General features: G+C 44.0%; 1 protein-coding gene across 1 annotated transcript in view; it reads left to right on the forward strand.

Moving 5' to 3' along the window:
- The first annotated feature begins 22,510 nt into the window (after positions 1-22,510).
- LOC311497436 (nuclear factor of activated T-cells, cytoplasmic 1-like) overlaps positions 22,511-27,642 on the forward strand; it is a 55,496-nt gene continuing 50,364 nt past the window's right edge. Inside the window, exons 1-2 of the mRNA XM_084557749.1 lie at positions 22,511-22,881; positions 26,226-27,324. Coding sequence (XP_084413875.1) covers positions 22,758-22,881; positions 26,226-27,324 — 1,223 coding nt within the window. The 5' untranslated portion in view covers positions 22,511-22,757. The remainder of the gene's footprint in view (positions 22,882-26,225; positions 27,325-27,642) is intronic.

Genomic DNA, 27,642 nt, shown 5'->3' on the forward strand with positions numbered 1-27,642 from the left:
ATCTCATGTTGAGGGAAATCAGGAGAGAAAACGAGGGGAGGAGAGGCAGGGGGGGGGGGGTTTCACGCCCGCTCGTTCACCTTTCCTGCTGCCTCTATGTTCTATGTGTCACTCTCCGTCTGCAAGCGTTTTTTCCCCCTCTCCTTCTGAAACGCACACACTCAGACGCACTCCGGGTGACGAGGGAGAAGAGTGCACCGTTCGCCACATAGAGGGGCTCTTGTACAGTTGTGAGAGGCTATTGTGTAAAACAAGAGCGAGGACACGCTCCTCAGAAGTATCACCCTTGCTGAGGATCATCGTTGCCTTGTGTGTTCTTTGAACACACGGAGATTGTGTTCACCGTCCCTGGGCCTGGATGTTGAAAGTCCTGGAACCTCTTGTAACAACACTGGCTGTGAGTCCAGATGAGTATGATGCACCCTGATAATATTTACCACATCATTTTATTTATTTTATAAGGAAATGATAAGTTCATTACTGCAGCTGATCGTGACTGGACAAAAACATCCCATCAATTCCAGCTGTGATGCGTTCGCTGGAGATATTTCTTCGGTGGGAAATAGGAGGATTTTTGTAACAGTGTCAAATTTAAATTGCGAATTGTGTTCATACGTTTCTGCTTATTGGTGCTCAAAGCTCTTTACAGTCACAGTGACGCATCCACACACTGGCACTCCGACGCCAACGTCTGGGAGCAGCTTGAGGTTCGGCGTCTTGCTCAAGGACACTTCGGCGTGTGGTCCGTGCACCGGTTTAGGCCCCTCGCCTCTCCTCCAAATTAGAGCAAATCCTCATTTAAGAGGATAAGAATGTGCTAGTTTGTGAATACGCTTCAAACACACACACAAAAAAGTACGGTACATTAGTTACACTAGTGAAAACTTTCTCATGTGACATCGTCCAGGTCAGAAAACATCATCCGGGGTCAATCTACAGACCTCGGATGATGATAACAGGTAACTCCGGACTCAACGGGCAATAGCACTAGCGTACCATAACAAAATATTGGTGAAATGAACGAGTTTCGCAGCAGATAATGCATTATTTATGCTAGAAACGAGGTCCAGGTTGTAAAAAACAGTAGTTCCCCTTTAAACGAAAATATGCACGTTAACCACTTGCCTTAGCAGCGCTCATTTGAGTGCTTTCACAACACAAAACACGATGATATGATCCTACGGCCGATGAAAGGAGGGACCACCGTTATGAAATATCGCGTATTCTGCCCATGCTGCCATTTGCTTCTGCGGCATGAGGCCACAGAGCAGCTGTTTAATGCTTGATTTATGCTCGTGCGAAAAATCGTCTGCGTCGGTACGCAGAGAGTCTGCGTCGCCGCGAACCCCCTTCGCAGAGAGTCTGCGTCACTTGACGCGCACCTCCAAAAAATCCTGACTACGCGTCGAAACGACGCCGACAGCAGGGACATGCGACGCAGACCTCAAGGGCTGTGATTGGTCCGCTTTACGTCATTTCCGGTTCTCAGCTTTTCCGGTTCGTTCTGTATACAAGGGCGCCTGTGTCACGGTGCTGTTCACTCTGCCGCAACCATAGAAAAAAGCCGGAACCGGAAATGAAACACTCCACGCACGAATTCAGGAGATTTCGCGACTCAGCGCCCCCTAGCGTTGTGGCTGTAAATTACCACGCACTGCAAAGAAACCGACGCACAAGCATAAATGCCAAGTGACGGCGATCATGTTCGCCGAAGCTTCGCAGACAAATCGGCGCAGAACCCTAAATCAAGCTTAACTCCACAGCACAATCATCCCTTCACTCCACATCCAGCCACACACACACACACACACACACACACACACAGAATAAGGACCATTGTTTTGTCCGGCAAATATCTGTAACAGCATACAGTGTGTTTGAGTGTGAAATAAGAGCCTCAGTGTTTCTTAGCCTTAATGACTACTGTAGCCGTAGCCAGTCGTGGTGGAGTGAAGCACATGTGTGATCCGATGTCTCTCTCTCCGGGCTTTACAATAACACTCAGCTGTGTTCCCTAACTGCGGTCTGTTCGCACGACACTGTAATTTTCCTCATATTTGAGTGTGGTGACGCAAAAAAACACATAAATTTGCAATATTTCCCCCGTGAAGAAAACAAACAGCGCTGTCACACATCTGCAGTCTTTTCCCAGCACGCGGGTTTCCCGTACGCGTCCGCGTAATAAGCTGCTAAATGTATTATGAGTTTTCAGTATCACTGTACATTGCGATCTGTGGTTGAAATTACACACTGAGCGCGTGCAGACGTGCAGTAATTACCGTCTTCTCTTCTGATGTTAAATACAGGTGACGCATTCGCCAGTGTTTCCCCCCCTTTTTGATCCATTTAATTACTGCGTGTATGACAACGTGTGCATATATACCCGGGCGCCGCTTCGTCATTATTAGGCCGCCACCGCGCATCGCGGGCGAATTCTAGCTGAGGCGATTATTGCTCGGCTAACATGTATGGATGGATGTCTGGGAGCAGCAGGTCATAACAGTCATACTGTATCGGCCATATTAGCGAGTCAATACGAGGCCCAGGGCAGGTTGATTTAATTACACTATTATGCATCAGGTTGATTGGACTGCTTTCCCCGCAGTAAGTACAGACTATGTGTCACAGTTATAACAATGGGGCGAATGACGAACAGTGCAGGGGTTTGTCATTGTTAATCAGTGTGCTAAATTATTGTGTGTTGATGCGGTTTATTGGGTTTTAGCAAACTGTAAAGACAAAAGAAATTATTTGATTATATTATAATTATTAATAGAAAATCACATTTAACTTTTTCTTTTCACGCAGCAGTCATTATTTCCTACTTATTAAAAAATGAAATGAAAATCAGTGTTAATATGTGACAGCGCGACACGCACAAATGACACCCTGCAGCTCAGATATTCATATCTGCTAAAAAGCATGCTGGGAAAAAAGAAAAAAAGAAAAAAAAAATGATTTGCACTGTGTTATTTTCAGAGATGAACCAATCCAATCAAAGCAAACTTAACATTTGGCCGTTTTCTTGAGCCCCGCGTGTAAATAAATAAGCGAATATTCCCAATGTTTGTGTTGTCGTCTTCGTTTTAAATTAAGGATTACACCCCGAACCGAGCACCTATCGCGACGCAAAAATAATTAATTTGGAAACGTCATTTAGACATTAATTTACATATAAATGCGTTTTTGTATGAAAATAAAGGAATAACACGGGTACACGGGCGGCGACGGGCGACACCCTCAAGACTGCAATTTACAATTAAAATGTTAAACGCGCTGATTATACTCGAGAGCAATTTCTTTTTGACCTTTCGCCGTTTTGGGGCCCGCTTGTCTGAAATTTTACATTTTGTGCGTTCGTATGATTGTCGTTGTTTACTTTTTCACTGCATGCAACTACATTACAGGACTCAGGAGGGGGCTTGGTAGTTTCGCTGATAATGCAATATATGGTAGTTACACAACTGATTAATAGTAACTGAAAATATTTTGGGATACTTTTGAATACTGTATTTGCTTGAACACCGAATTTCTGCTGGTTTTAACTTCTACCACACTACTTTTTAAGACAGGAATATGCACATATATTTAATTTACCTATAAAACGTATGGCTATCTATTGCATTTTTTAAGGTTTTATAACAGTGAAACAAGATTTTGAGTGCTTTACCTGATACTTATGTTGCTGATAATACTTCTGATAATATATCCTTGCACGTATACGATTTGAGCGCAGAACTGTTTCCTCATACAGTCAACAATCTTAATGATATGTCCATCACTAATGGCAATTAGAGCAGCAATATATGAAAACTTCTTTGATGCATTCCTGGAAATAATGTGAACATAAGGTATGACTAAATTTTCCTAAATATTTTTTCTGCAATGATAGATCCCTTATGCACCATTTAAAGCATTCAAGTTGGTTAATGTTATACTGTAATATAGCTCCAACTTAAAGTCCCAGGGTTTCTTGTACATATGTTCATATGCAAATGCTGTACATTTTTTGCTTGTACTATTTTAATTTACTAGATTTTTACTTATTTTACTTTCATTTTTTTATTTTTTATTTTACTAGTGGTTCTCAAGAGTGTTTTTTATGTGCATCTGAGCCAAGTTTAAGCCTATTACAGACCACTGCCATCCCATTTCTTCAGAGAGGCAGATGTGCCATGTCCCATCCACACGGTGGCAGCAAAGTTACAAACACTGTGACTCTGCATGTGTTTTTTTTTTTTTGTTTTTTTTTTCCATGAATTCTGTATGTGTGTGTGTGATTGTGCCTGTCTCTCTCTGTGTGTGTGTGCTTGTGTGCGTTCGGATGTGCCCGCACATGTGCATGCCATCACACGTTTGACAGCGCCGATTTGACCCGTGCTAATGAACGCCACCGGCGTGGCTGACACAGAGTGACACCGGGACAAGAAAAAGACCCTCTTCTCTCCAACGCCTCCATTTCTGGGCCTGTAAATAGCCCCACGTAGCCCGCTGCATGTTTATTAGTCATGTATCAGACCAGCGGCTGATGGACGCGGATGCTCATTACCAGTTAGTGTTGCTTCACAAGAGACCAATCTGGCGCCCTGTGAGGGTCGTCACTCAGGAGCGAACGGGCCTGACAGCGGCATAAGTTGAACTTGAATAGGAAACGTTGCACATTATATTTAACTGACTGAAAAGGCGGCTTTCAGCGAGAGTAAAATGCTCATGATGATATCAGTGTGCGTGCAGCGTGATGGTGCACACACACAGTACAGAATGTTCCCAAGAGAGTTTTGACTAACAATAATAAAGACCCTGTCCTCTCTTTCATCTCTCCAGGTATTTTCTCAGAGAGTTAGGTTACCTTACGTCTGCATAAGTACCTCGCATCTTTCTTTTTTTTGTCTCCCGTAGCAAGTTATGTGATATTTTGGCAATTGTGCATTGTGACACACGCTCAGGCCCCAGACCCGCTCCTCCTCTCCCTCTCCCATGCATGACATCACCGTGTCTGCTTTTAATTAAAAGACACCGAACGGGCAGTGGGGGAAATATGAGCAAAATATTTGAATTTCAATCACTATCACGTTTCCCTTATTTCACACACGCTGCGTCCGCGGAATGTGCCACACGGCTGCATATCCAACGATGGGATCAGTCACTGAGCATTAGGCCCGCGGGGTGGGGCAGAGAGGAGAGGGCTGTGGAGTTTTGGCAGGGACCGGAGAAACGCAGTTCAAGTCCGCCTGAGGTGCGGTAGCAGGTGCTTTATGTAAAAGAAGATTCAGTGTGGTAGTGGCATTTTCGCTTGATTCACCTCAGGAGCCTCTGCGCTGTTTGCGCCAGCCGTAGTAGACAAAGTAAATGAGTGGTTCACCTTTAAGGAATGTGTTCCTTTGTCAGTACAAGCTTTGTAAAGGTGCACTGAAACTTAATTCACCTGCTGTTAATCTTAAAGTGGCAAGTAATGTTGGACCATGTTCTCCACTAGATGGTGCAAGACTCCATAACTTTTATATACAACATGCATTTCTGAGGCTCACAATCACTTTATTTATTTATTTTTTAAAAAAGAACATCATAATCAAAATCAGCAAATTTGCATCCTGCTGTGATTGTTTGTCATATTCATGCGTGTACTTTAAAGCAACATTCTGGCAAAGTGTGAGATTATGGTTTGTGATGTATTATTCTTTTTCTTTTTCTCACTTTTGTCCTTTTATTTTGCAGTAAATTATCTTTCGTTGTGGGGAAAAACTGTAGTGCAATGTCTCTTAAAGCCAGCAGATGGCAGCAGCAACACACAAAATAGCATCACCAGTCACCCCTTCTGTAGGGTATAAATCTGTGTGCGTTATCTCAACTCTGAATATTCCTTCTTTGTCAAATGCTAGCGTTCAGTGTCAGCATCCCTTTCAGTCCAGTGAACTCGATAACGGTACATTTCTGATGGCAGGTGAAATGCTCTGTGTGTGACACCCAATCAGGGTGTATACTCCGGGTGCGAGGCAGTGTCAGTCGTGTCTGGATAAACCCAGCCAGTCAACAGTTGGTTTGACTTTCTGTTCAATAACTTAAGTCATTTAGAGACAGAGAAGTTGATGGACTTGCGGGAATGAAAAATGGCCCAGTTTGGTCCAAAGAGATTTTCCCCGAAAGAGCAAGAGGCAGACAGAGATTCGGACTTAAAAGCGTTGGCAGACAGCAACATCACAAATTAATCAAACAAGCTTGATCTGATCAGAGCGAGTGTTTCCATGTGCTTTTCATGTATTCAAATAAGAGTTTGTGTCACAAGAAAAAGAAATCAAATATATATTTGTGGGCCTCTGATATAATATGTAAGGGACTATTAATACAACTGAGTAAATACAAGATTAACGGCTCAGCGTATTGGTGGATTTAAGTTAAATGAGGAAGTGTTGTTCAGAAATGTTTATTCTTTATGAGAATGGAACAATAGGGCAGTGAGACCTCAGTTTTTCTGAGTAAAGATATTGTGGGTTAATGAAAAAAAATTGAGACTAAGCTAGCAAAAAACAAACAAACAAAAAAACGGCTGAGGGACCATGTGTGCTCACACAGAGAGAAATTATTCTTTAACTTGAACTCACTCTATCCATTTTAGGATCAATTTGGAGACGTCTCTCTCTTCAAACTTGTCCTCAAACATTTGTTGTTGGTCTGAGACATTAGTCACTTCTGTATTTCGACAGCGCAGCAGTAATCATCCACAGCGTTCACTGAAGGAATCAGAGACAAATCCACAAACCCGTCCCCTTTAGCTCGACTGTCAACTTTTTTGCATGTAGTTAAAACAAAATGAATTGTGTCCTAACATCCATTGGGCTGCACTGATTGCCGCATTTCTGAAGCATCTGCAGGGCAAACAGCTCTAGTTTAAGATCACTACACTACTGAAGATATGACTGAGCAGCTGGTCGAGGAACGCGCTCAGCGAGTGAACTGCGTTACTCAGAAACACACACATATCACATCTGACCTTAACTCTGCTCATGAAGAGAGGAACAGCTAAAAGATGCAAAAAAAGATGTGTGTTATTTAACAAGAAATTGTTATATGAGACTTGATTTTCTCTTGTTAATGTCTTCAAATATGCTGATTAACGCATCTTTAATTGTTTGATAAAGATGAATTCTGGATACTCAGGAAATGTTGGATTTGGAGTCAGAAGGTCCAGGGACCAGTAAGTTAAGTAAGTTATATTTGACTGTTGTTTATTATCAGTTAAGTCAGGTTGTGATGTCCAAGTGGTTTTTTGGACATCCCATGATCATCAGCCAGGGTAAGTAGTAAACCAGGATCCTAACAGAGCAGCAGCACGAGAAACTCCAACTCCTGGCTGGCTTCCTACAAACATCTCCATCAACAAGACCCTCCAAACAACTCAGTAAAATTACTGTTGGAGGAACAAAAGCAGTAGAAGAATGGGTCTCAACTGCTCTGTTCTCCACCCTTAATCAGGTCACCTCCTCCCACTCCATCAGAGCCTACGTAGTCCTGTCTATACAGGAAAAAGTTGGACAGACTATCACCAAAGATCAACTGCTGCGCAGAAGGATCTCCACCAGATCCTCTGAACCAGCGCTGCTGAAACCTCCAGCTGTCTTGAGTTACAGCCTGGATGAAATGGAGCAAACTCACTGTACACAAATAAACAGCAAATCACAGGAAATTAAGGTAATATATCCTGATTCAAATGAAGAGAAGATGCTTTTGCAGAGGAGAAACTGTTATTTTACTTTTTTATCTCCCTGAATTATTATACTCAGATGCCACTAGATGTTACGTATGGAGAAATGCTGTTGATTTACGCTGAAAAGCTGTTTTGTTTCCTGAATTATTACAATCAAAGACTTTCAATAAAGTGTTGGGATCATGATTCCACCTTTCCAACAGCTGGAAAAATCAAGCAATTCAAACAGTTGTGATGTGATCTTTTTTCCTTTCTATTTTGCGTCTGTTTTCAAGTTCAGTTCAAGTACTTTCCCCCCCCCCCCCCAAATATTCAACTGATAAGTAAAATCAGATCTTACAACAAAATGTCAATAAATCTGTACCAGATGATGCAGGAAAAGCCAAAATGTCCTATATAGTGAGCATTTGATTCACATCCAACTCCTTCTACTGTTTTCAGCTAATCTATCAATCCCTGTTGTATTATAAAGAGGACATCCTGGGCCCTCTAGTTCTAGTAATGTCATGTGACAGGCTGGAAAGCCGTTGAGTTCCTCCCTTTCTGAAATGACCAGATGTTTAATCCGTGATTCAACAATTAATGCATTCTCCAAGACACAACTCTGACACAACTATTGATCTTTTGGTATAATTGTATGGAACTGCATTATTAAAGTAAAGTCCGTCCACATCACCCATTGCTTTGTAGTTGATCACCATCAACCACCCTGCTACTTGGTCCAGGTTCACCTGAATTTCCAAGCATACTATCACAGCTGCTGAATTTGGTGGTAGGAAGCTGTGGATAGTGTTTCCTTGCGGTAGATACAGTATGTAGAGAAGTTACATCAACTTCATCAGTTGCTCGCATTGGCCGTCGCTTACACTCACGTCACACTAAGGGCCTTCTTCTGTTGCCAGACACCACAGGACACCCTCAGAAGGTGTCCTGTGGTGTCTGGTTGTTAGTGGGGGCCTTTGGGTCCTAAGGGTTGAGGGGAGGGAGCTCTGTGGATCAGGCTTGTTCCAGTGCATCCCACAGATACTTGATCAGTTTAGGATCTAGTGAATTTGGAGGCCAGGTCAACGCCTTGTGCTGTTTTTCATGTTTTTTTGAGTTGTTCCTTTTTTTGTGTGTGTGTCTGTGTCAGGCTGCATCCTGCTGGGGATGGCTGCTGCCATCAAGGAGTGTCATTGCTATGGGGTGGGGGTGTCTGGTCTGGTCTAGGTGGGTGGTTCATGTCTAAGTAACATCCACACGAATGCTAGGTCCAAACGTTTCCCAGCAGAAGCACAGGCTGGTCAATGTTACTCACTTCTCCTGCCAGTGGTTTTAATGTTGTGGCTGCTGTGTAAGTGCTTTGCACACTTTAAAGTGAAGTGGTCATGTGTAGTTTGCACACTCCCGTGCCCAGGAGTAACTCCCTATTCAACATGAGACTTGAGGAGCTGCATCCCTCTGAAACCACATCATGGAACCATGACTGAGGTGTAATAACCAATTTACTCCTGAGTTTCGTAACTGCCGTGGCAGCCAGTCTGCAGTCTGTACCTAATAGGACACAGATCTGGTTCATGTGATGATATGTAAATACTTGCAGGGCTAATTTTCCACCTTAATGATCTTGGATCTCCGTATAACCCACAAGTGAACACACGGACACAGCACTAATGTGTTCCGACGGGAAACCGATCCAGAGCCCGACCGACCTGAAGAAGTAGGAAACCTCCTTTGTCTGGAGGTCTCCTCAGCGATGGCCTGGCATTGCTTTCTGGGAAGTGCGGGAAGCTGAGGCACTGAGTCACTTCAGACGATAGGTCAGTGTGGTTTCAGACTGTTGGAAGAGAATTATGTCAGTGGGGCCAGTGGGGAGTGTGTATTCTCAGCCGGGGTAGCAGGGATTCCCTTTGACAAGACGTGAGCTTTATTTTCTTACGAAGCAAAGCGAGGGGGCGGAGGTGATGATGTGTTAACTTATATTGTCCAGATGTATTTACACATGCAGCCACAATTGCAAGAGTAGAACGCCATTATTTCTGGCAAGAAAACCTTCTTCTTGACATGTGTGCACAGGTGTGTGTAGCTTACATGGATTTCTACGTACATACATTTGCGTGGGCACATCTGTAAACTTCTCAGCATGGTTGTCTATTTTTCCTTGGCAGCTCTTGATCTCCTTTTACTGGAGGTTTATTGTGGGTCCAGATGATTTCCCAGAAGCAGTAGCAGTGTACATAGATTGTGGGGAAGTTGTGACACATGGGAGCTTCTGAGTAACACTGCCTCCTGCTGCCAGGGTTGACTAGCTCACAAACCATGAAGCGATGAAATGATGAAGGTATTCATGCAGGATTTCACAATGAATGCGTCATAATCTCAGAACCCATCATGGATCTTTACGTTGAGGTATTAGCTCTGGTAAATATGATACCGTACGCAGGATTTATTAATGTGTCGTCCTACACGTGGAGAAAGAAAAAACACGATTATGCTTGCCCTTCATAAACTGTGTATCCCCTTTGATGCTATGGATAAGTTAAACAAATGTCATGTTGCATACTTGATAATCTTTGTGTACACGCAAATGACTTAAGCTGTGGCCAGCCCTGTTAGAAAACACCACAGTATGCACAGAGTTACCCGCAATAGATCACACAACTTCATGACATGTCAACAAAAAGCTGGCCAACTAAGATAAAGTCAGTTTAGTCAAGGCTAGTCCTGGATATACTTGCACAGCACAGGTTGAGAGCATCCTGCTTATAGTGGGAATGAATGAATGGAAGCGTGCAATGCGGCCCTCCCCTGAATGTTTTATTAATTGAACAACATCTACACAACCGCAGCATGGGCCACATCAGAGTCTTGGTTTTCAGACAACGGTCAACGTGTTGGAAAAGAATTTATGAATCATCACACTTTGAGTCACGCTGAAAGTAAATATGTTTTAACTGAAAATGCTGATTTGAACTGTGGGTATCAAATATGACTAACACTGGCAACTACAACTAGACTAAAAAAATGAATCCCAGATCCTAAGAGTCACTGAATACAAAATGACAATTTGTAAAATGAGACTATTACTTATTGAAATTGCGCTTTCATAATAAACCATGCAAGTTATCAGTAGGTGCAGCAGCCAGTTTTCCTACTTGAGTATGTTTCCTGGAGAGGGTTCCCTCATTACACGATTATACTATTTGGTTTCAGCGGCAGAAAGTCCAAACTGCAGCATCAGGGTATTCCTTCGGATTGGGATCACTGTCTGAGGTCAGGAACACCACTGTAGGATTCAAGTGAAAAACATACCACCAGATTGAGTTTCCAGAAACATGGGGAGACGCTTAAGGCTTGCGGGGTGGAAGGGAATGACTTCAGATGGATCCACAGCAGGGCATCACGTTCTCTCCCCGAGGATCGGCACTTTGTTAGGTCTGGTTTTCCCTCAGCAGCGTTTTAATGGTGCAAAATCAACTGAGAGAGAAGAAAAAACTGTTTCTCCTCTTGGTGTGTGTATGAATATGTTAGTTTGTGGAATTCAACCACACGTGAGTCATTCTGACCTGATGAGTTTTTCATCCGCACACACACACACATTCTGATTTGGCTTGTGTGTGTGTGTGTGTGTGTGTGTGGTTAAAAGGAGCTTAAAAAGCAGAACACAGCCCAATGTAATCCGGACATCTACCGCTGATGGACATGAAGGTCGAGGCCCCGGCCTCAGTGGAGTCGTCCAAAACTTGAGCGTCACAGTACGTGGCTCAATCCTCATGTGATACATTCCCTCCAGAGTAGCATCAGAGCCAGATGGGGGTGAATCAAAGAAGATAGCTGACTAATAACACGGTATGAATCACAACATTTTTAACGAGTCTTCGGGTTGTGCCTCTTACAGCCACAGCAAGCAGTTGTGCATGTGTTGAACAGTGTTTGTTACCAAAACCAACAAGGCTTATTACTAAGATAGTGATTTGTTAGGATTATTACTTTATAGCCAAACCATTTCATAATGCTAAAAAAGCATATATGAGCTGTTTTTATTTTATTAATAATTACTTTTATCAAGTGAACTAGGATTCCTGTTAAAATTAATGTACTAGCTGACCACTTGGTGGCCACTCTTGTTAACAGGACATTGGCATAGCCCATATATGGATAAACCAAAATTGCAGATAGTTATTTCAGCATTCAAGATCACTACCGTGGTCACTGTAGATCCATAACTGAATACGTGTGCAGTATTGTTTTTGCTGTGGTGACACCGTCAGAGGAGACAAAATCATTTTTATAGCAGCCAAAGAAGAAAGGCTAGCGCCAAAGTTTAGCGTTCCCTGCTTTCTCTACTTCACTCACTCTTACACTCTATTTTGACACTTAATCCATGGTGGAATAACCCACTCATTGCTAAATCTAGATAATTTGGAGTCCTTAAGCACATTAAAGAGTCAGTGGGAGAAAGACTTGGGCCACCAGCAGCCACGCTTTCGCACATGTTCTGGTTTTTTCCAAAGCTCGACACCTTTTGGCAGCCAGCGTCTGAAAACCTTACCAGGCGTCTTTAAAGTTCTCATGGAGCCCTTGGCTTTTACGCTAGTCTTTGGAGTTAGCTAAACAAGATTCACGCCTAAACCAGCAGGCAAAAATTATCATCGCCTTTGCATTTCTTTTAGCGAGAGGACGTAATTTGTTTAACTTTTGATTAAAGATCTCGTGCACCATTTAATATTGGAGAAAATTTGCTACTCTACAAGACGCTGTGCCCAGAGGTTTTATTCTGAATGAATATTGATCGTGCAAGCGCCTATGATCTGATTCTGTCTGGCCACTCAGGGTTACTGTAACATTACTAAAAGAGGTTACATTGTGTTGGTGTAATCACGTTTGTGAATACTGCTTATTATATATTAGGAAAAAAACAAAAAAAAAAATACTTTGAACAAAAAAGATGAAAGACTTGCAAAGTCCAATCTATGCAATTAACTAATAACAAGAAGAACAGAAGCATTTGTCTCGTGGTCTTGGGAACCCGTGATCTCAAAAATAATTGCCGACACCGCCATTCTCAGCTTCCATGGACAGTAAACCATTGTAAGACATTTTATTTATTTCATGAAGACCAATGAAAGAAACGCTCAGGGAGTCACTGCGCTAATTTGCACAGGCTTGTGGAATATAGGCTAGCCCGGAGGTGATGGAGTCAGGACTTCACGCACACATTTGTATTTTGTTTGATGATGGGAACCTGCTGTGGCTATAAATAAGCTACAGAGGGCGGCAAAAGCAGTGATGTAGCAGGCCGGAAAACATTGAGCATGACGCATTGTAAATCTCCCCTTTTAGTTATAAATATTAGAATTGGTACAGCCTTAAAGCATGGTATGGCAGTCATACAGAAGCATATAAAAGTAAGATATAAAGCAAAATAAATGCCATTTTTGCCATACATTGATTCTTTAGGTTCATTCACTGTATTTCTGAATCCCATGTTAAGTGCTGTAATTACATACTACCATTTCCACTCTATTTAAGGGTTAAAGAGGTGACTAAACCAGTTTTAGTGGAATGGGCCATTACTTTTGCCCATATATCAAAATGCCAACTGTAAAACTGTAAAACATCCAACCCATATGCTGACCTTGTAACCTTCGAACCCTTTAAAGTCACAACAGTAAAAAAGAAAGAAAAAAAAAAAAACGTGCAACCGGACAGCTGCCGTGGTTTCCAAGCAACGCGTACACAAACAGCAGGAAACAGAAGAGGGGATCCCATCAGAGGGGCCGTGAAAGAGGAAAAGGCGCTGACTGGAGACAGGAAAAGGAGAGAAAAAACGAGGAGGAAGACCAGGTTCGTGGTTCAGTTGACCCCCTTCCACAGAAGCGCACGTTATTTTTCTGGACTCCGGGTCAGGCTGGCTGCTGGCCGGTCTTTTGACTAGAGTGTGACGGCAATGTAAGCCAGGATCTAGCTATTTTTAATCATTTTATGACATGTCAGTACCAACACCAAGGACAGGTCATAGAATCATAATAACAGCAGTGTACGGTACGTGACCTGCTTCAAGCTTTTTTCTGCATTAGCACTAGGGGACACTAACTTGAACTGACATATTTATGTTGTCAATCAGCTGCCACTCTGTTAGGGTCCAAAAATGAGATGTTTCTCATTTTAAATTTAAACAATAGTGGTAAAGAATCCCATAACCATAATGGGTGGGATCCTGTTTCAACTTGTCCTTGAAAAGTTTTTTTGTACTGTATGCATGCCCTATGTGTCTACTGGTATGACAAAGCTAAAGGAGGTGCTAACATACTGCTGCTCCTCTGAAATGTGAGACCACACGTGGACAGTTTGGAGGAATCCAACACTGATTGAACAGAAGAATCTGTCGTTGTTACTGGGACCCTGTGCTTCCTTGACAATGCTTTGCGTTCTTTAAGCCAATCTGGATGAAATAGTTGAAGTGGATAAATAATTGAATGGAGCCCATAACTCAATGCATTCTATATTTTCACTTGTTTCCATTTTATCAAAGGGTAAAGACAACCAAAGAACCTCATGAACGTGGATTGTGTTGCTTAAAGAAGCAAAGGGCTTTGTAGCATATACGTCTCCACCAGGTACCAATAATTATGTCTGATTGCTTTAGAATCAAAATAAAACAGTAGTTATTATAGTTTGATTGTTGTTTGGCCCGTTGGTAGTGCTGGGTTAAAAAGGTCACAAAATGAATGGCTGGTGCAGAGAAAGCGCACGGCAAATATTATGTGTTTTAGTCTTGTGAGATGTAGCCTCAATTCTCAAAATATCTACACAACACTCCATACAGAGAAATAAATACCTCGGCACACAATAGTACAATATTGTAGTGTGCCGATAGTCCTAAAACCAACCAGAGCTATTTTGTTGTACGCAAAAATTCAACAGCGCTCAGCTTACGTCACTGCCCGTCCAAACAATTTGATTGGCCTGTTTGGTCCATCCTGGAGCATAATCAGTTCCCAACGGAGAAACTCCAGACCAACCTTCCACTGCTAACATTTTATGAGCAAGGAAAGTCGAGTTGGCTTTCAGGTTGCATGAGATGTAGAGTAATTTGGAAATCAAAGTAGCGTAAACGTCACAGCGACTTCTAGGGTTTCCATGTCAATTAGGCCAATAAATAGGGATGGGTACATCATTTTTGAGGTTTATGCATCTTCCCAAACATGTTCCTTGTGCATTCAAATGTGCCATATGTTTTCGCATCTTTCCATGCGACCCGACGTAGGGTTCCGCACGACGACGCTGCCGCACATAAACCCTCGAGCGGTTGGTCATAGCGCCTCTTTGTGACTGCGCCAAGCCCTCTTTGAGAATTGTATGTTATAGATCTTCCAAATTTACCCTCAGTACGTCACCGCCGAGTGGGCGCTTTCGTTTGAAAACCCCAGAATGGAACAGAGATGGACGCACCCTTTAATAACAGTGACCGCGAATTTTTGAGGGTCTCTCATGTTAAAGGGTCTGTATGAAGCTGGAGTTAGGAAATGGGCAGGTTAGCTTAGCATGACTCAAATTAAATTCCATAAAAAGTGAAAACTACTTGCATTTTTTAAAATTATTTTTGTGCCAGTCTTTTTCTTAGATCGGAGTAATGCTTTCCTTAGTAGCTCAGAGATCTACAAGGTGGCTTATGGCATGCTGCAGCATATACAGTACTGATGGCATGCCACTTCAGAGTGGCTGACGGTGTGCCACCTGTGCCATATTTCAGCCTTGCATGGGTATATACCCTTCTGTTATGGCCCTGGCATATGGCATACGTCATTTTTCGATCTCAGCGTCTCATTTTCCTCAAGTCTTATCACTGCAAGGAGGCAAGGCTCCCATGCATCATCCTAATCCAACAATCATCCGGCTTCAGCTTTATAATTAATAGACAAATGTGAGAGTGGTATTAATCTTCTCATACGAAACCAAATTAACCTATTTCCCAAAATGCATTAGGGTTATTCCAAATTGGAACAATATCAGTTAGGGGGCAAGTGCAAATGGACATACTTTATACTGTAAAAGAAAAGAAAATGCATAAGAATCCTTATTGATCACAGACCTATTATGTCATTACCACACACATTTCCAAAGAAGGATTTCTCTTTATCAGTTCTAAATGTGTACGCCATTAGCGTTGTCTTTGTGCCTCGTAAACCTCCTGTCATCTTTGAGTTAAATAAAAGAGCAATGGAAACAGTGACTGTCTGTGACTCTCTGTATTTAGTTGACAGGATGATTCAACGCGGTGAGATTGAGCTCAGATTTGTGATTGACCCCCTCACGTACCCAGAACCCTGGCTGTGCTGGACTGTATAAATGTGTTTTAATGTAGAGCAGCCAAGCCGGAGAGCCCTGCAGTAAAAATGGCCTTGGCATATATCCTTGGGTTTAAATCACTGTAATGGACCTGGATGTGACAGTCATAGGCCAGAAAAATGAAACCATCCGCCCTCATAATCCCATAACCATTACGGGGATTGCAACAAAACTGAATGGATACACATTTTAGTAGAGGACAAAAAAAAACAAAAAAAAAAACAGCGCTTACGTCACACTGTTTTGTTTAAAACAGACAATATGGCCCTCTTCAGATGTCTCAGCCTGAGTAATTAACTGTGTTAGAAGTGATGTAGGAAAGTTGTCTCATAGGTCGTGTGCCTTTGACCTATAGAAACTGTTATTGGCCACAGGTTTTGAATTAGCTACACATGTGGGTATGATACAGTACCCATTGCGGAGCTCTTATCACAACTCACGCTGTCAGCAAAAGCCGTCGCAGAAAAAAAAGAAGAAGAAAAAAAAAACAACACGGACAGAGTGCAGTAATAGATCATTAGCTGGACAAACACTGCTCAGATATTTCAACCCCGTGGAGCGGTATTTAATCTGGACAATAACAAACAACGGAGAGCATTATCGTACTTTTGTGATTTTGTTTTCTCAGAGTTGCTGTTTTCTTTGTCGAGTATATTTTTTTCTGTGCAATATATTATTTTTTTCCCTACATTTATTATTTAAAAATTAGATAGTATCTTGAGTGGACGTAGACCGTACAGTTGCAACAGGCACCGATGAGGCATATCATTATGACCACCGACAGGAGAAGAAAATAACATTGACCATCTTGTGACAATACAATGTTCTGCAGGGAAACTTTTGGACCTGGCATTCATTCATGGGGATGTTACTTAGACATGTAGCACCCGCTTAGACCAGACCAGGCACCCCCACCCCATAGCAATGACACTCCTTGATGGCAGCAGCCATCCCCAGCAGGATGCAGCCTGGCACAGGCACACACACAAAAACGCTTTAGGGGCACTTTACACGGAAACGATTGGAGGTGAAAAGCGCAAAACATTTTATCGGATGTCCTATATCGTTTAGATGGTGACGGCGTTTTTGGGGGTTGAAAACGCAAAAAAGTGAAACCACCCTCCAGAGTGGAAATCTTAAAAACGCTCCACCCTCGCGTCACCGTGCAAAGAGTGAATAACGCAAAACTGCGTTTCTCGTCGAATAGAAATGACGTGACAAGCATGCGACAGGACCGGAAAAACAAGTAAACAACATGTCGAGCTCCGCGATGGAGGTTCAACAGGCCCTAGCCGCAATAATTTGTATCCAAGTGGTTGTTTTGGTTAATGTATTTCGCGCGCTAAGCTAGGAAAAGTAGAAGAAAAGTAAATACCTCTACGCAGGCACTCTTGGGAGTGTTGCCACCTAGCCATCTGGCGGTATACTGCATCTATGTGTATGAAATTTCACACACTTTTGCGTTTCCGTTTGAACACAGAATTGTTTCAGAAACGCTCGTCTAAATGCGGAGTTAAAAGTGAAAACGAAACGCCACTTTTGCGCTTTTGGTTCAGATAGTTTCCGTGTAAAGGTAGCCTTAGAAACAACTCAAAAAACATGAAGAACAGCACAAGGTGTTGACCTGGCCTCCAAATCCACTAGATCCCAAACTGATCAAGTATCTGTGGGATGATAATGCCCCCCTCCCCAACCCATAGGACCCAAAGGCCCCCACTAACAACATTCTCTGATGAGTCACAGCTCTTTTGTAGGCGCAAGGGAGACCTACAAAAAATTAAGAAGGTGGTCATAATGTTATGCCTGATCGTGTCTGCAAGTGGGTAGTAATTTAAGAGGCAGCAATCCCAGAGAAGTGTTATTAAAATGGTCTCCAGTGTAGGGTGTAAACAACTGTACTAGCCTCACACATTTTCTTCCTGAATTTTTATTTTTTTTACAAACGCACAAACTTAGTCAATGGCCATGTGACGATGACAGCCCTGCTCCTTTGGTTTACAAGCCAGACATATGCTACTTCCTATTCAGAAGAGGAATCTCTGAAAAAAGCCAGGAGCTAAACATACAGCAGTGTCCAGACATGCCTAAGATAGCTCCAAGCAGTTCTCCAATTGTGAGCACACAAGTATGCACCTCTATACACTGACTGAGGGAAAAGGAGAAGTGGCGAGGAGCGTGTACAACTCGGGCCGTGTGTGTGCTACGCTCATGCCAAAGGACGGAGCCGACCGCAGCCATTCACAACTCGCCCTCCGCGACCGCAGACTTCTCCATGCGACATCATCACCGCTCGCATTAGACGGGAATAAAATAAAACAACAGAGGGTGACTAGTAACCGCGTCTGAGGCTGTGGTAGCTGCCACCCTTGCTGCAGGCTGACTAATAAACTTGTATCAACAGAGTGCGCACAAACGACTGTTTACGGCTATTAAAAGCAGCCTGATTCAAGTTATGGCTCATAGAATAACTTAGAAAATAGATAATAATAGTGTAGGGAACTCAAGATGCCAGCATGCACATTTCCCCGGATATGTCAAACGTGAATTATATGTTGTAAAAGAGAGGATTAACTGTGCAGCTTTGAGGGAAGAGAGTCGGGTTTGCAGCCTTGAATTTTATGTATCACAAGGATTCACCCGGAGCGAGCTTCACTTCTCTGGGTTTACACGTCTTGTTAGTGTCCTTGTATTTGCCTCAAGCGCCCCCCTTTTTTTCTTTCCTCCAAATGGTAGCATTCCTGACGTCTAGACAAACAAATACGACAGGACTAAGCCCAAAGTCTTGGAAGGCCTTAGATGTGATTATTTATACCTGTCAACTTTTGGTCCGTCTTTCACGTGTAAATCTTTTATGGGGAGTTCTAAGAAATGTATTCCAGCCGTGCCAAGAAATAGACTGACTCCTCGGCCAAACCGCTGGTAGTAAATATTATAGAAGCTGGCATTAAGTACAGCACTTATGCTGCAAAACCCACTCTTGTCATTTATTATATCATCAGCAGTACTGCCAAAGATTTCCAGTCCCTTTACGGCGATGCACCACACTAAAGCAAAGTACAAATAGCAGAAAACAAGGGGAGGACCTCAAGGCAACACGAGCGAAGTTTGAGCCCCCGCACCGGACGCTTCTGGCCCGGATTTGATCTCGTTGCGACGCGTTGGACGAATCACAAAACAGGACAGGAACAGCTCAATTTGCGCAAATGCAAAAGCAGCATGCGTCTGTTTACAGGCGCACGAAAAACGATCATTTTCTGTGAAACGCACGAGCGGGGGAGCAGGCCGCTCGTAAATCTGAGCGCGAGACGTCCCTCTCCCTAATGCTCTCCGCAGACATGTTGTGGCTGCTCAGTGCGTGCAGTGTCACAGGGCCAGATGTAGTAACGCTATAAATTATAATCTTGCATTTCCAGAGAGGACGCAAAGAGAAAGCGGAGAGGCTAATTCTCGTCGTTTCTACCCAACGACCTGTTCGGAATTCAAGCTGCGCTGGTACCGATGCTAGTGCACGCGAGAATCAGTGTAACACATTAAATTTTGCATAAAATTAAGCTTTGCTTGTCAAGTTTGTAAGGCAGCAGCATGTAAGAGACAACGTTTTACTACTTAGGGACATTTTCCAATTTCTCCAAAAGACAGATTTAGATTTGAACTTTTAACTTCTGTTAAAAAGTGCAGTGTGGCTGTTTTTCACATAAAAATCTCATCTCAAGTGAGGCTAAACTACAGATTTCTGTCTGAGCCTGAATCCCACTGTTAAGAAAGGCACAGCCATGTTTATGAAATGAGCTTCAAGGTAAACTATAGCTACTCTGCATACATACGTTATGAGCGTCATTAGACCATCAGGTTTTCACATCAGGCCTATCTTTTTAAATGATTTATAGGCTGCTTAATGACCTGATGGTTGTAATGTCTGCTGCTGTAGACGGTCTGAAGTGCTCTGATTCTTGTTGACAGGCTGTAGCTAATGGTACTTTGCTCAGTATCACGAAATCCATCAAGATAAGCCTTCAGACTGCCACCGAGCTGTGCCCCACCACAGGGTTCTAAAGCTGTTCAACAACTAGCGCGGCCCCGTCCTGCTGACAGTGCCAATCAGTTGTGCAGCTACTTTTTTTTTTTTTTTTTTTTTTCCTACCGCCGGTCTGTATCGTAATTCATCTCCCAAAGTATGTGATTCTGCTTTTTCATCTTCGAGCTCGCACGTGCACACCGGCCAAGCCGCAGCTGACGCCAGAGAGCTACTGTAGGCAAAGAAAACACAGCGTACCATTACTTTCCCCACATGCAGCCTGCTTGCGCCTGCCCCACAGCCTGCCTGCCCCCAAAAGCCAGTCTGCTTCTGATTAAGTGCGATCATCCTCAAACTTGCCAGTCACTTTTCAGACTCACAGGAGTCTCTCTCTCTCTCTCTCTCTCTCTCTCTTTTTTTTTTCTTTTTGAAATGTGGACCCCATTCAAAAGAAATGACCTTGTCAATTGTCTATGTCACGGCAGCTACCAGATATTCCTCTTCTGCTTGGTTTGTGTTTTATTTTTCTATGTTTCTTTATCTCTTATTTGTAACCAATGAGACTATTTTTACACACGCCAAAGAATTATGCATTCAACAGATAAATGTTTTACCATTCCATATTTTCGCTACTTTAAATACATCTGCAGCAGTTATTATAATAGCACATATCCTCACATTTTTAAAACTCAGTTTACACCGATCAGCCACTACATTAAAACCACTGACAGGAGGAGTAAATAACATTGACCATCTTGTGACAAAATTCAATGTTCTGCTGGGAAACTTTTGGACCTGGCATTCATTCACGTGGATGTTCTATCTGTACCACCCACCTAGACCAGACCAGGCACCCCCACCCCATAGCAGTGACACTGCTTGATGGCAGCAGCCATCCCCAGCAGGACGCAGCCTGACACAGACAAAAAAAAAAAAACGCTTTAGGAACAACTCAAATCTACATGAAAAACAGCACAAGGTGTTGACCTGGCCTCTAAATTCACTAGATCCAAAACTGATCAAGTATCTGAGGGATGATCCACAGAGGCCCCTCCCCTCAACCCACAGGACCCAAAGGCCCCCACTAACAACATCCTGTTGCCAGACACCACAGGACACCCTCAGAAGCCCCATGTCTATTCTCCGATGAGTCATAACTGTTTTGGAGGCACAAGGGAGACCTAGACAATATTAGGAAGGTGGTCATAATATTATGCCTGATTGGTGCATCACTGCAAGTGTACTGTCAATAGCTATACATTTATATATTTAAATGTACATAGAGTAATATATACAGTAATATTTTAGCCACGTATCTATTCAGACAACATCACCTCTATGTGTTTTCTCTCTTTGCGTATCAGCCATGACTCCAAAGCAGAGACTAAAATCGTAAGATGGCAGCTGTAAGCTTGATAAATGGTAACAGGAGTGGAATTAAGAAAAAATGCTGACAAGAGAACCTCAGTATTTCCCTCAAACGCGAGTTAAAGCACAGGGCAGCACCACAGATTCACTGGGGACTGATCTGATACAAAGTAAGCAGAGATGAGGAGCGAGGAGTGTTTGTGCTGTCGGCGGTTCGGGGTCGGTTATTTTGGGCGAAACTGTGAAAATTTTCCCCCCAACACAAGGGAAACCAATTTGGAAACGAAATCCGATAGCTGTTGAGTTTTGATTTTAATCACAGGGGTCGGGGGAATGTTTGAACAATGCTGGTGATCACGTAAGCACGTGTTTGCCAGGGGTAACGAGGAAGATCGTTATAGTCATATCAGTGGGTGTGCTGCAAGGTGATACCTGGTGGTGTCGTGTATCCTGTAGGACCCCCAAACTTCATGCATGGGAAAATCAGATGTCATGTGGGGTCATGTGCAGAAAAAAACAGGAGGGGAACGTTACATTGCTTTGTTTAGGAGGAAAGCTAAGGTGGTTTGTTGGTAGTCCAGATGGGCTGTAGTTAGAAAGAATAACATTAAAAAAAATTAAATAAAAAATACATAAAATAAATGATCATTGATTTTATGGCAACACTTGAACGCCCCACTAGAAATAAACTGATCTTAATTGTTCTTTTAAACTAGCTATCCATAATAAAAATGTCATGGATTGATCACTTGTTGACATTAATTTAAATTATATTCTCTCTCTCTCTCTCTCTCTCCCTCCCTCCCTCTCTCTCTCTCTCTCATGCACACACAAACGTGCACACACCTCCCACCTCCTCCGGTGGGATCCCAGAGTGGAAGACATCATCAGGCGGTCCAGGAGGTTGCAGGAGCCGGTCGCGTCATCCCTGGATGGGCGGCGCACTGAAGGGAGGACGGAGGGTGTTTCCCAGCGTTAAAAGCACCGGAGCCGGCCCCTCTGACAAACCGCGCCGCGTCATCGACCTGGGGGAGACTCTTAAAAACCTTCATTGGGCCGAAAGAGAGCCAAACTCACCTCAACCCACAGTGCTCCATCCGCAGCCGTGCCGTGCCAGCGCCGCTCTCCCGATCCATCCGTGTTCCACCGGCGGTGTGTTTTCAAAAGTTACGCGCTCGCCTTCTCTCCCTCTTTCTCTCTTTCCACGTTCTCGGCGCATTATGCATTTTATTTAACGGTGTATGAAGTGAAATTCAGTCGCGCCGTGAACACTACCACCGGGTGACGGCGTCGCTTGTTGCAGGTCTCGCAGCCGGAGGAAAGTTGCGCATCGCTTGTTGAATGCAGGATACCTTCTGTGTGCGCGTCAATTCCAAGTTCAGCTTTGGAGCAGCAGCCGGTAAGGAGCGGGGACTCCACTCACCTCTCACCTTTCTCGCCGCCGATATGAAGTCTGCAGAAGAAGGTAAATTTCCTCGACTTCCAAACCAGCGCTTGCACACGTCTTGGTTGATCGTTTTAACTTGTACTGACTCCAGGTGCTGCAGCTCATGCCAACTGATTTGTGCCCCAGTGCTATTAAAATATTTTTGTGCGCATTTTGCAGTGTAAAGAAAAATAGGTGACTGGCTATTTTAAGATGAATAGAATAAAATAAATAAATATCCTTAATTGGTGACCTTGATAAAAATATAATAATTTTTTAGGAAGCTCTTAAGATTTTTATTTGTGGTGTGACGTGTTTTTTTTTTTGTGTCACCAAAGTGTCACCAACCAAATGCCACGAATTTTTTTCTTGATATTTTACCTGCACGAACCAAATTAGCTCCCTTCAAGTGTGAGTGGCATGCACCCATTTTACATCCACACCATTAGGTGTCTCCAGCTGTCTGCAGGTGCTTCTCATTGTGTGCAATAATGAAAGATAGTGGGGTTACACCGTTGGCCTCTTTTTCACTACGTTCATGCCACTTTAAAATTTGTCTGTTGTATAAATTCCCAATTAGAGAATCAGTTATTTACACCAATGCAGCCGGAGGTCAGAGGTCAGGCATTGATTGGGTGTTGCTAAAGTTTTGTTCTTTGCTTCGAGGGATGCTTAGGTAGATTTAAATATGGAGGATGATTCAGCCTCGGTTATGTCTGTCGGCTATTTTAAGCTCTTTGATTCGGCATTTATGGTAGCAAAATTTAATCTGGTACATCAGAAGTCTTGTCTTGATTCACACTGCTGATGTCACTGGCTCTTTGTGGATTTTTGGGGAATTTAATTTTGTCTCTGAGGTTTCAGGCGAGCGGGTGCGGGCGGTATTATTATTCATTTCGGTCCCTCAGTATAAGCCTTATAATTGGTAACAGGCGCGTGTTTGCGGGTGAGCGCGAGAGAGAGCTGTGATCTGTGCGTTCAAGGATGCCGGGGAGCTTGCTTGACAAGGAGACGTGCTTAACCACACACAGCTCCAGCAGGGCTGCTCACAAGACACACACGTGCAAGCGCGCAGACACACGCAGACACTGCTGGTGTTTTGCCATAGCCCATAGTTAACCGTGTGCGATAAGTGGCCCTGGGGTTTTTAGTTGCAAAGGCTGCAGATGACTTCTGTGGGCGACCACCTATCTCTCTCTGAGGTCCCGTCAGTCTGAGCCCAGCCTAGACCGCAATCCCCGTGGATAAACCCATCCATTCTTTAGTCACGCTGGTTTGATTGTGGGCAGGGAGAGTTTTGATCACGATAGCATAATTGAGAAAATTTGTGGAGGACAGAGAGAGCATGCCATAAGCTGTGTGATAGTCAGTGTTTTCTAATTAACTCAGCTTACACCGGATTTTGAGCTGCACTGCAAACAAATGCGGAGGCACTGCCTTGTGCTCAAGAGTGAGTCACTTTTTATTTTTCTTTCATCCGCTTCACCCCACAAATTCTCATCTGGTGTAATTTTGTCGGTTCAGCAGACGTGACGCGGAAAAGCCAAGTTTCAAGATCATGCAGCGCACAAGAGTGAAAGCTGCACCGTGTTTGAGTGGGTGTCAGAAGAAGTCAGTGTTGGTTAGAGAGAAAAAAAAAAAAAAACAGCTGCAGTTCTAAGTAAAGTCAGTCAGGAGTGAAGTAGGGAGGTGTTTCACAGTGGGTGGAGTGGATAGGTTAGCATCTGTACAAACCGGAGGAGGAAAGTGAAGTCAGAGAAGTGTGAGCTGAAGGCACACTAGTTTTTGTGTTGACGCAGTGTATAATGTCAGGGGCAGAGGAGAGTTTCCAGAATGAAGAGCAAGAGTTTGATTTCAGCTATGTGTTTGAGTACAGCCGAGGTGTCCAGAATGAACCTGAGAGAGGTGGGTACTGGAGGACCACGGTGGGTTTCTTTTATTGTGGCAAGATAAGGAAGACTACACGAGTGAGAGTGTTTCTCTGTGGAAAAAGTCAGTACAAGGATATGATATTAAATGCCCTTTAGAAAAATTACAACTTTTCTAAGTCTGTTTTGTGCTACTTGTGTGTGTTAAACCTGTGTGCAGCACATCACACAGCCACCTCCGAAAATAGACTCCCATAAACTAATTTTACTTCGCTTACCCACATATTATGTGGTGTGTGACAGATTTGTCATTTCATGTGATACACAGCATTGTGGTTGACAAATATAGCATGCTGCAGTGAGGGGAATGCCCTTCACTGGGCTTCAGACCGAATGGTATTCTTTCTGTGGCCACTTTTATCCTAGTTGACATTATCAATACAAGGTAAGCGTGAAGTTTACAACTGTTGACACAGCAGCCAGCCGCTATTAGACTGACTGAAGAGGCATACCTGCCAGGCTATATGTGCTTCCACTGACTGAGTTCGTGTGCCGTTGCACTTGCCTGTCTGTGATTTCCTTGTGCGCTTGCTTGCTTTCTGTTTGTGTGTGTGCCGCGGTGCGTCTGTGTGTATGACTGCAGCAAACTCTCCTTGACTTAATCACAAGCTCAGAGCGATGCGAGAGTGCTGTCAGTTTTCCACAGGGGAGGGCCTAATTCACTCAGTGAGTGATGCAATCAATCAAATAAAGCATCCATCAGCGCTGCTGGAGGAATTCCTGCAGAGTACATATGACAGCAGGGTGTGCCAAATTGAGCCTTAGATGAACTGATCAAACAAACAGAGTGGATGTGCAACTTATGACTGCACAACGACCATGTATAGTAACGGCTCTGAGATGATTGCTAAGCTTCTCCAGATGTTTATGAAGAGTAGTCAGTCTCTGCAAGTCGTCCTGGTAAGATTTGTGAGAGGGCAACTGTTGCTCAGTAAGTAGAGTGTGTTGTCCACTAACCAGAAGGGTCAGCAGTTTGATCCACATGCCAGTGCGTCTTTGATCAAGACTCTAAAACTGATGGTGCTCGTGTGGCACTGTGACTGTAAAGCCATTAGTGTGGAAGGTATTAATGAAGTTAATATAGCTTAATTTCAGGAACAAGGCCACGCCCCACGTCATTCTATTTCCTGTGCTTACCTAAAAAGGTGTCCCTTAACCCTCTCCCTCTCTGTTCATCTCAGTTCTCAACCCCCACCCTCCCCTTCCTGCCCTTTTCGTTTCTTCCTCTTCCATCTGTCATTCCGTGAACAATTCCTATCATACTATCATTCATTTATGCATTCCCCCACTCTCATCCCTTCCCTTGGACCCTTTCACCCATCCCCTCGACCCTCTCATCTTCCCCATCCATTTCCCTCACATCCTGTCTATCAACAAACTTCCGTGCATCTATAAAGGCGTGGTCTTTGCCGGTGAATTGCGACTGTAATTTTTAAAATGTGCTTCTTTTTTCAGATGCATACAGCTACACACCAAACGTCAGCCTGTCCCTTCCACTGGGCATGGGGAACCCCTGTCTGGCCACCCAGTACCACACTTTACAGACCAGCCCTATCATCTCGGTTTCTTCATGCCACCAGACAGGCTACAGCCTCCAAAATGACAACCACGCAGCATCAGGCTATTACTTGCCCCATGGTTTGAGACCCAATGGGGCCCCGGCCCTGGAAAGCCCTCGTATTGAGATCACAGCTTACAGCCAGTACCCAGAGGATGAGGTAGAAGAGAGCTGCAGCGAGGACCACATCATCAAACGAGGAGTTAATTCCATCGTCACACTGACACTGCCCAATGCAGATGGCTACCGTGATCCCACCTGCCTCAGCCCCGCGAGTAGCATTTCCTCACGCAGCTGTAACTCCGAGGCGTCATCCTACGAGTCTGGTTTCTACAACTATGACAACTCCCCACAGAACTCCCCCTGGCAGTCTCCTTGTGTTTCTCCCAGAGGGTCGTCCTCGCTTCTCTCGTGTCCGCATGCCAGCGGCCCTGCAGGCTCCCCTCACCACTCACCCTCCACCTCCCCTCAGATCGGAGCTATGGCCGATGAAGGCTGGCCAGCACAACCTCGTGGCTCCAGGCCAAACTCCCCATCCTGCAGTGGAGGCGGCGGAGGCAGCAGTGGAGGCATGGGGAAGAGAAAGTACAGCTTCAACGGCAATTCCTACCGTCAAACGTCCTGCTCACCCAACCAGTCGCCTGTCCCCTCTCCACATGGCTCCCCCAGGGTCAGTGTCACTGACGAGAGCTGGCTTGCCAACACCAACCAGTACACCAACTCCGCCATCGTCGCTGCCATCAATGCTCTGACCACAGACGGAGTGGTGGACATGGGGGAGGGAATCCCAATCAAGACGCGGAAGACCATGCTGGACCACTCAGCATCTATGAGTTTGAAGGTGGAACCTGGTGGCGAGGAGTTGGGTCTTGATGGGGAGCTCTGCCATGAGGACTACCCGTCGCGCCTGGCCCTCAAGAAGGAGAACTATTGCGGAGGGTTCCTGGATGTGCCCCAGCATCCGTACTCCTGGTCTAAACCCAAGCCTTACCTCAGGTAGGTTGAGCTTCTCTGCCTTCTGCCGCCTAAACTCAAAAATCCTTCATCAAAACTTACACATCTGCCTAATGAAACGCTTCTTGACTAAAAATTGCCATGATGCAGAGATTTGTACTTCCTTAGACTGAGGACCACCGTTTTCCAGACAGTGCTGTTTATCCGATAGCATCGCCCCTTGTTGTCTTTTTGTTTCCATATTTAGTGTACATACATTTAGTGAGGAGGAGAAGATTGTTTTAGTTCTTAATCTTCAAAGGGGACATCAAAAGGCAGAAGCCCAAAGTTACAAGCTCTCCACTTCCAAAAGAGCTCTCT

Source organism: Chelon labrosus (assembly GCF_963514085.1).
Source record: "Chelon labrosus genome assembly, chromosome: 12".
Lineage (NCBI taxonomy): Eukaryota > Metazoa > Chordata > Actinopteri > Mugiliformes > Mugilidae > Chelon > Chelon labrosus.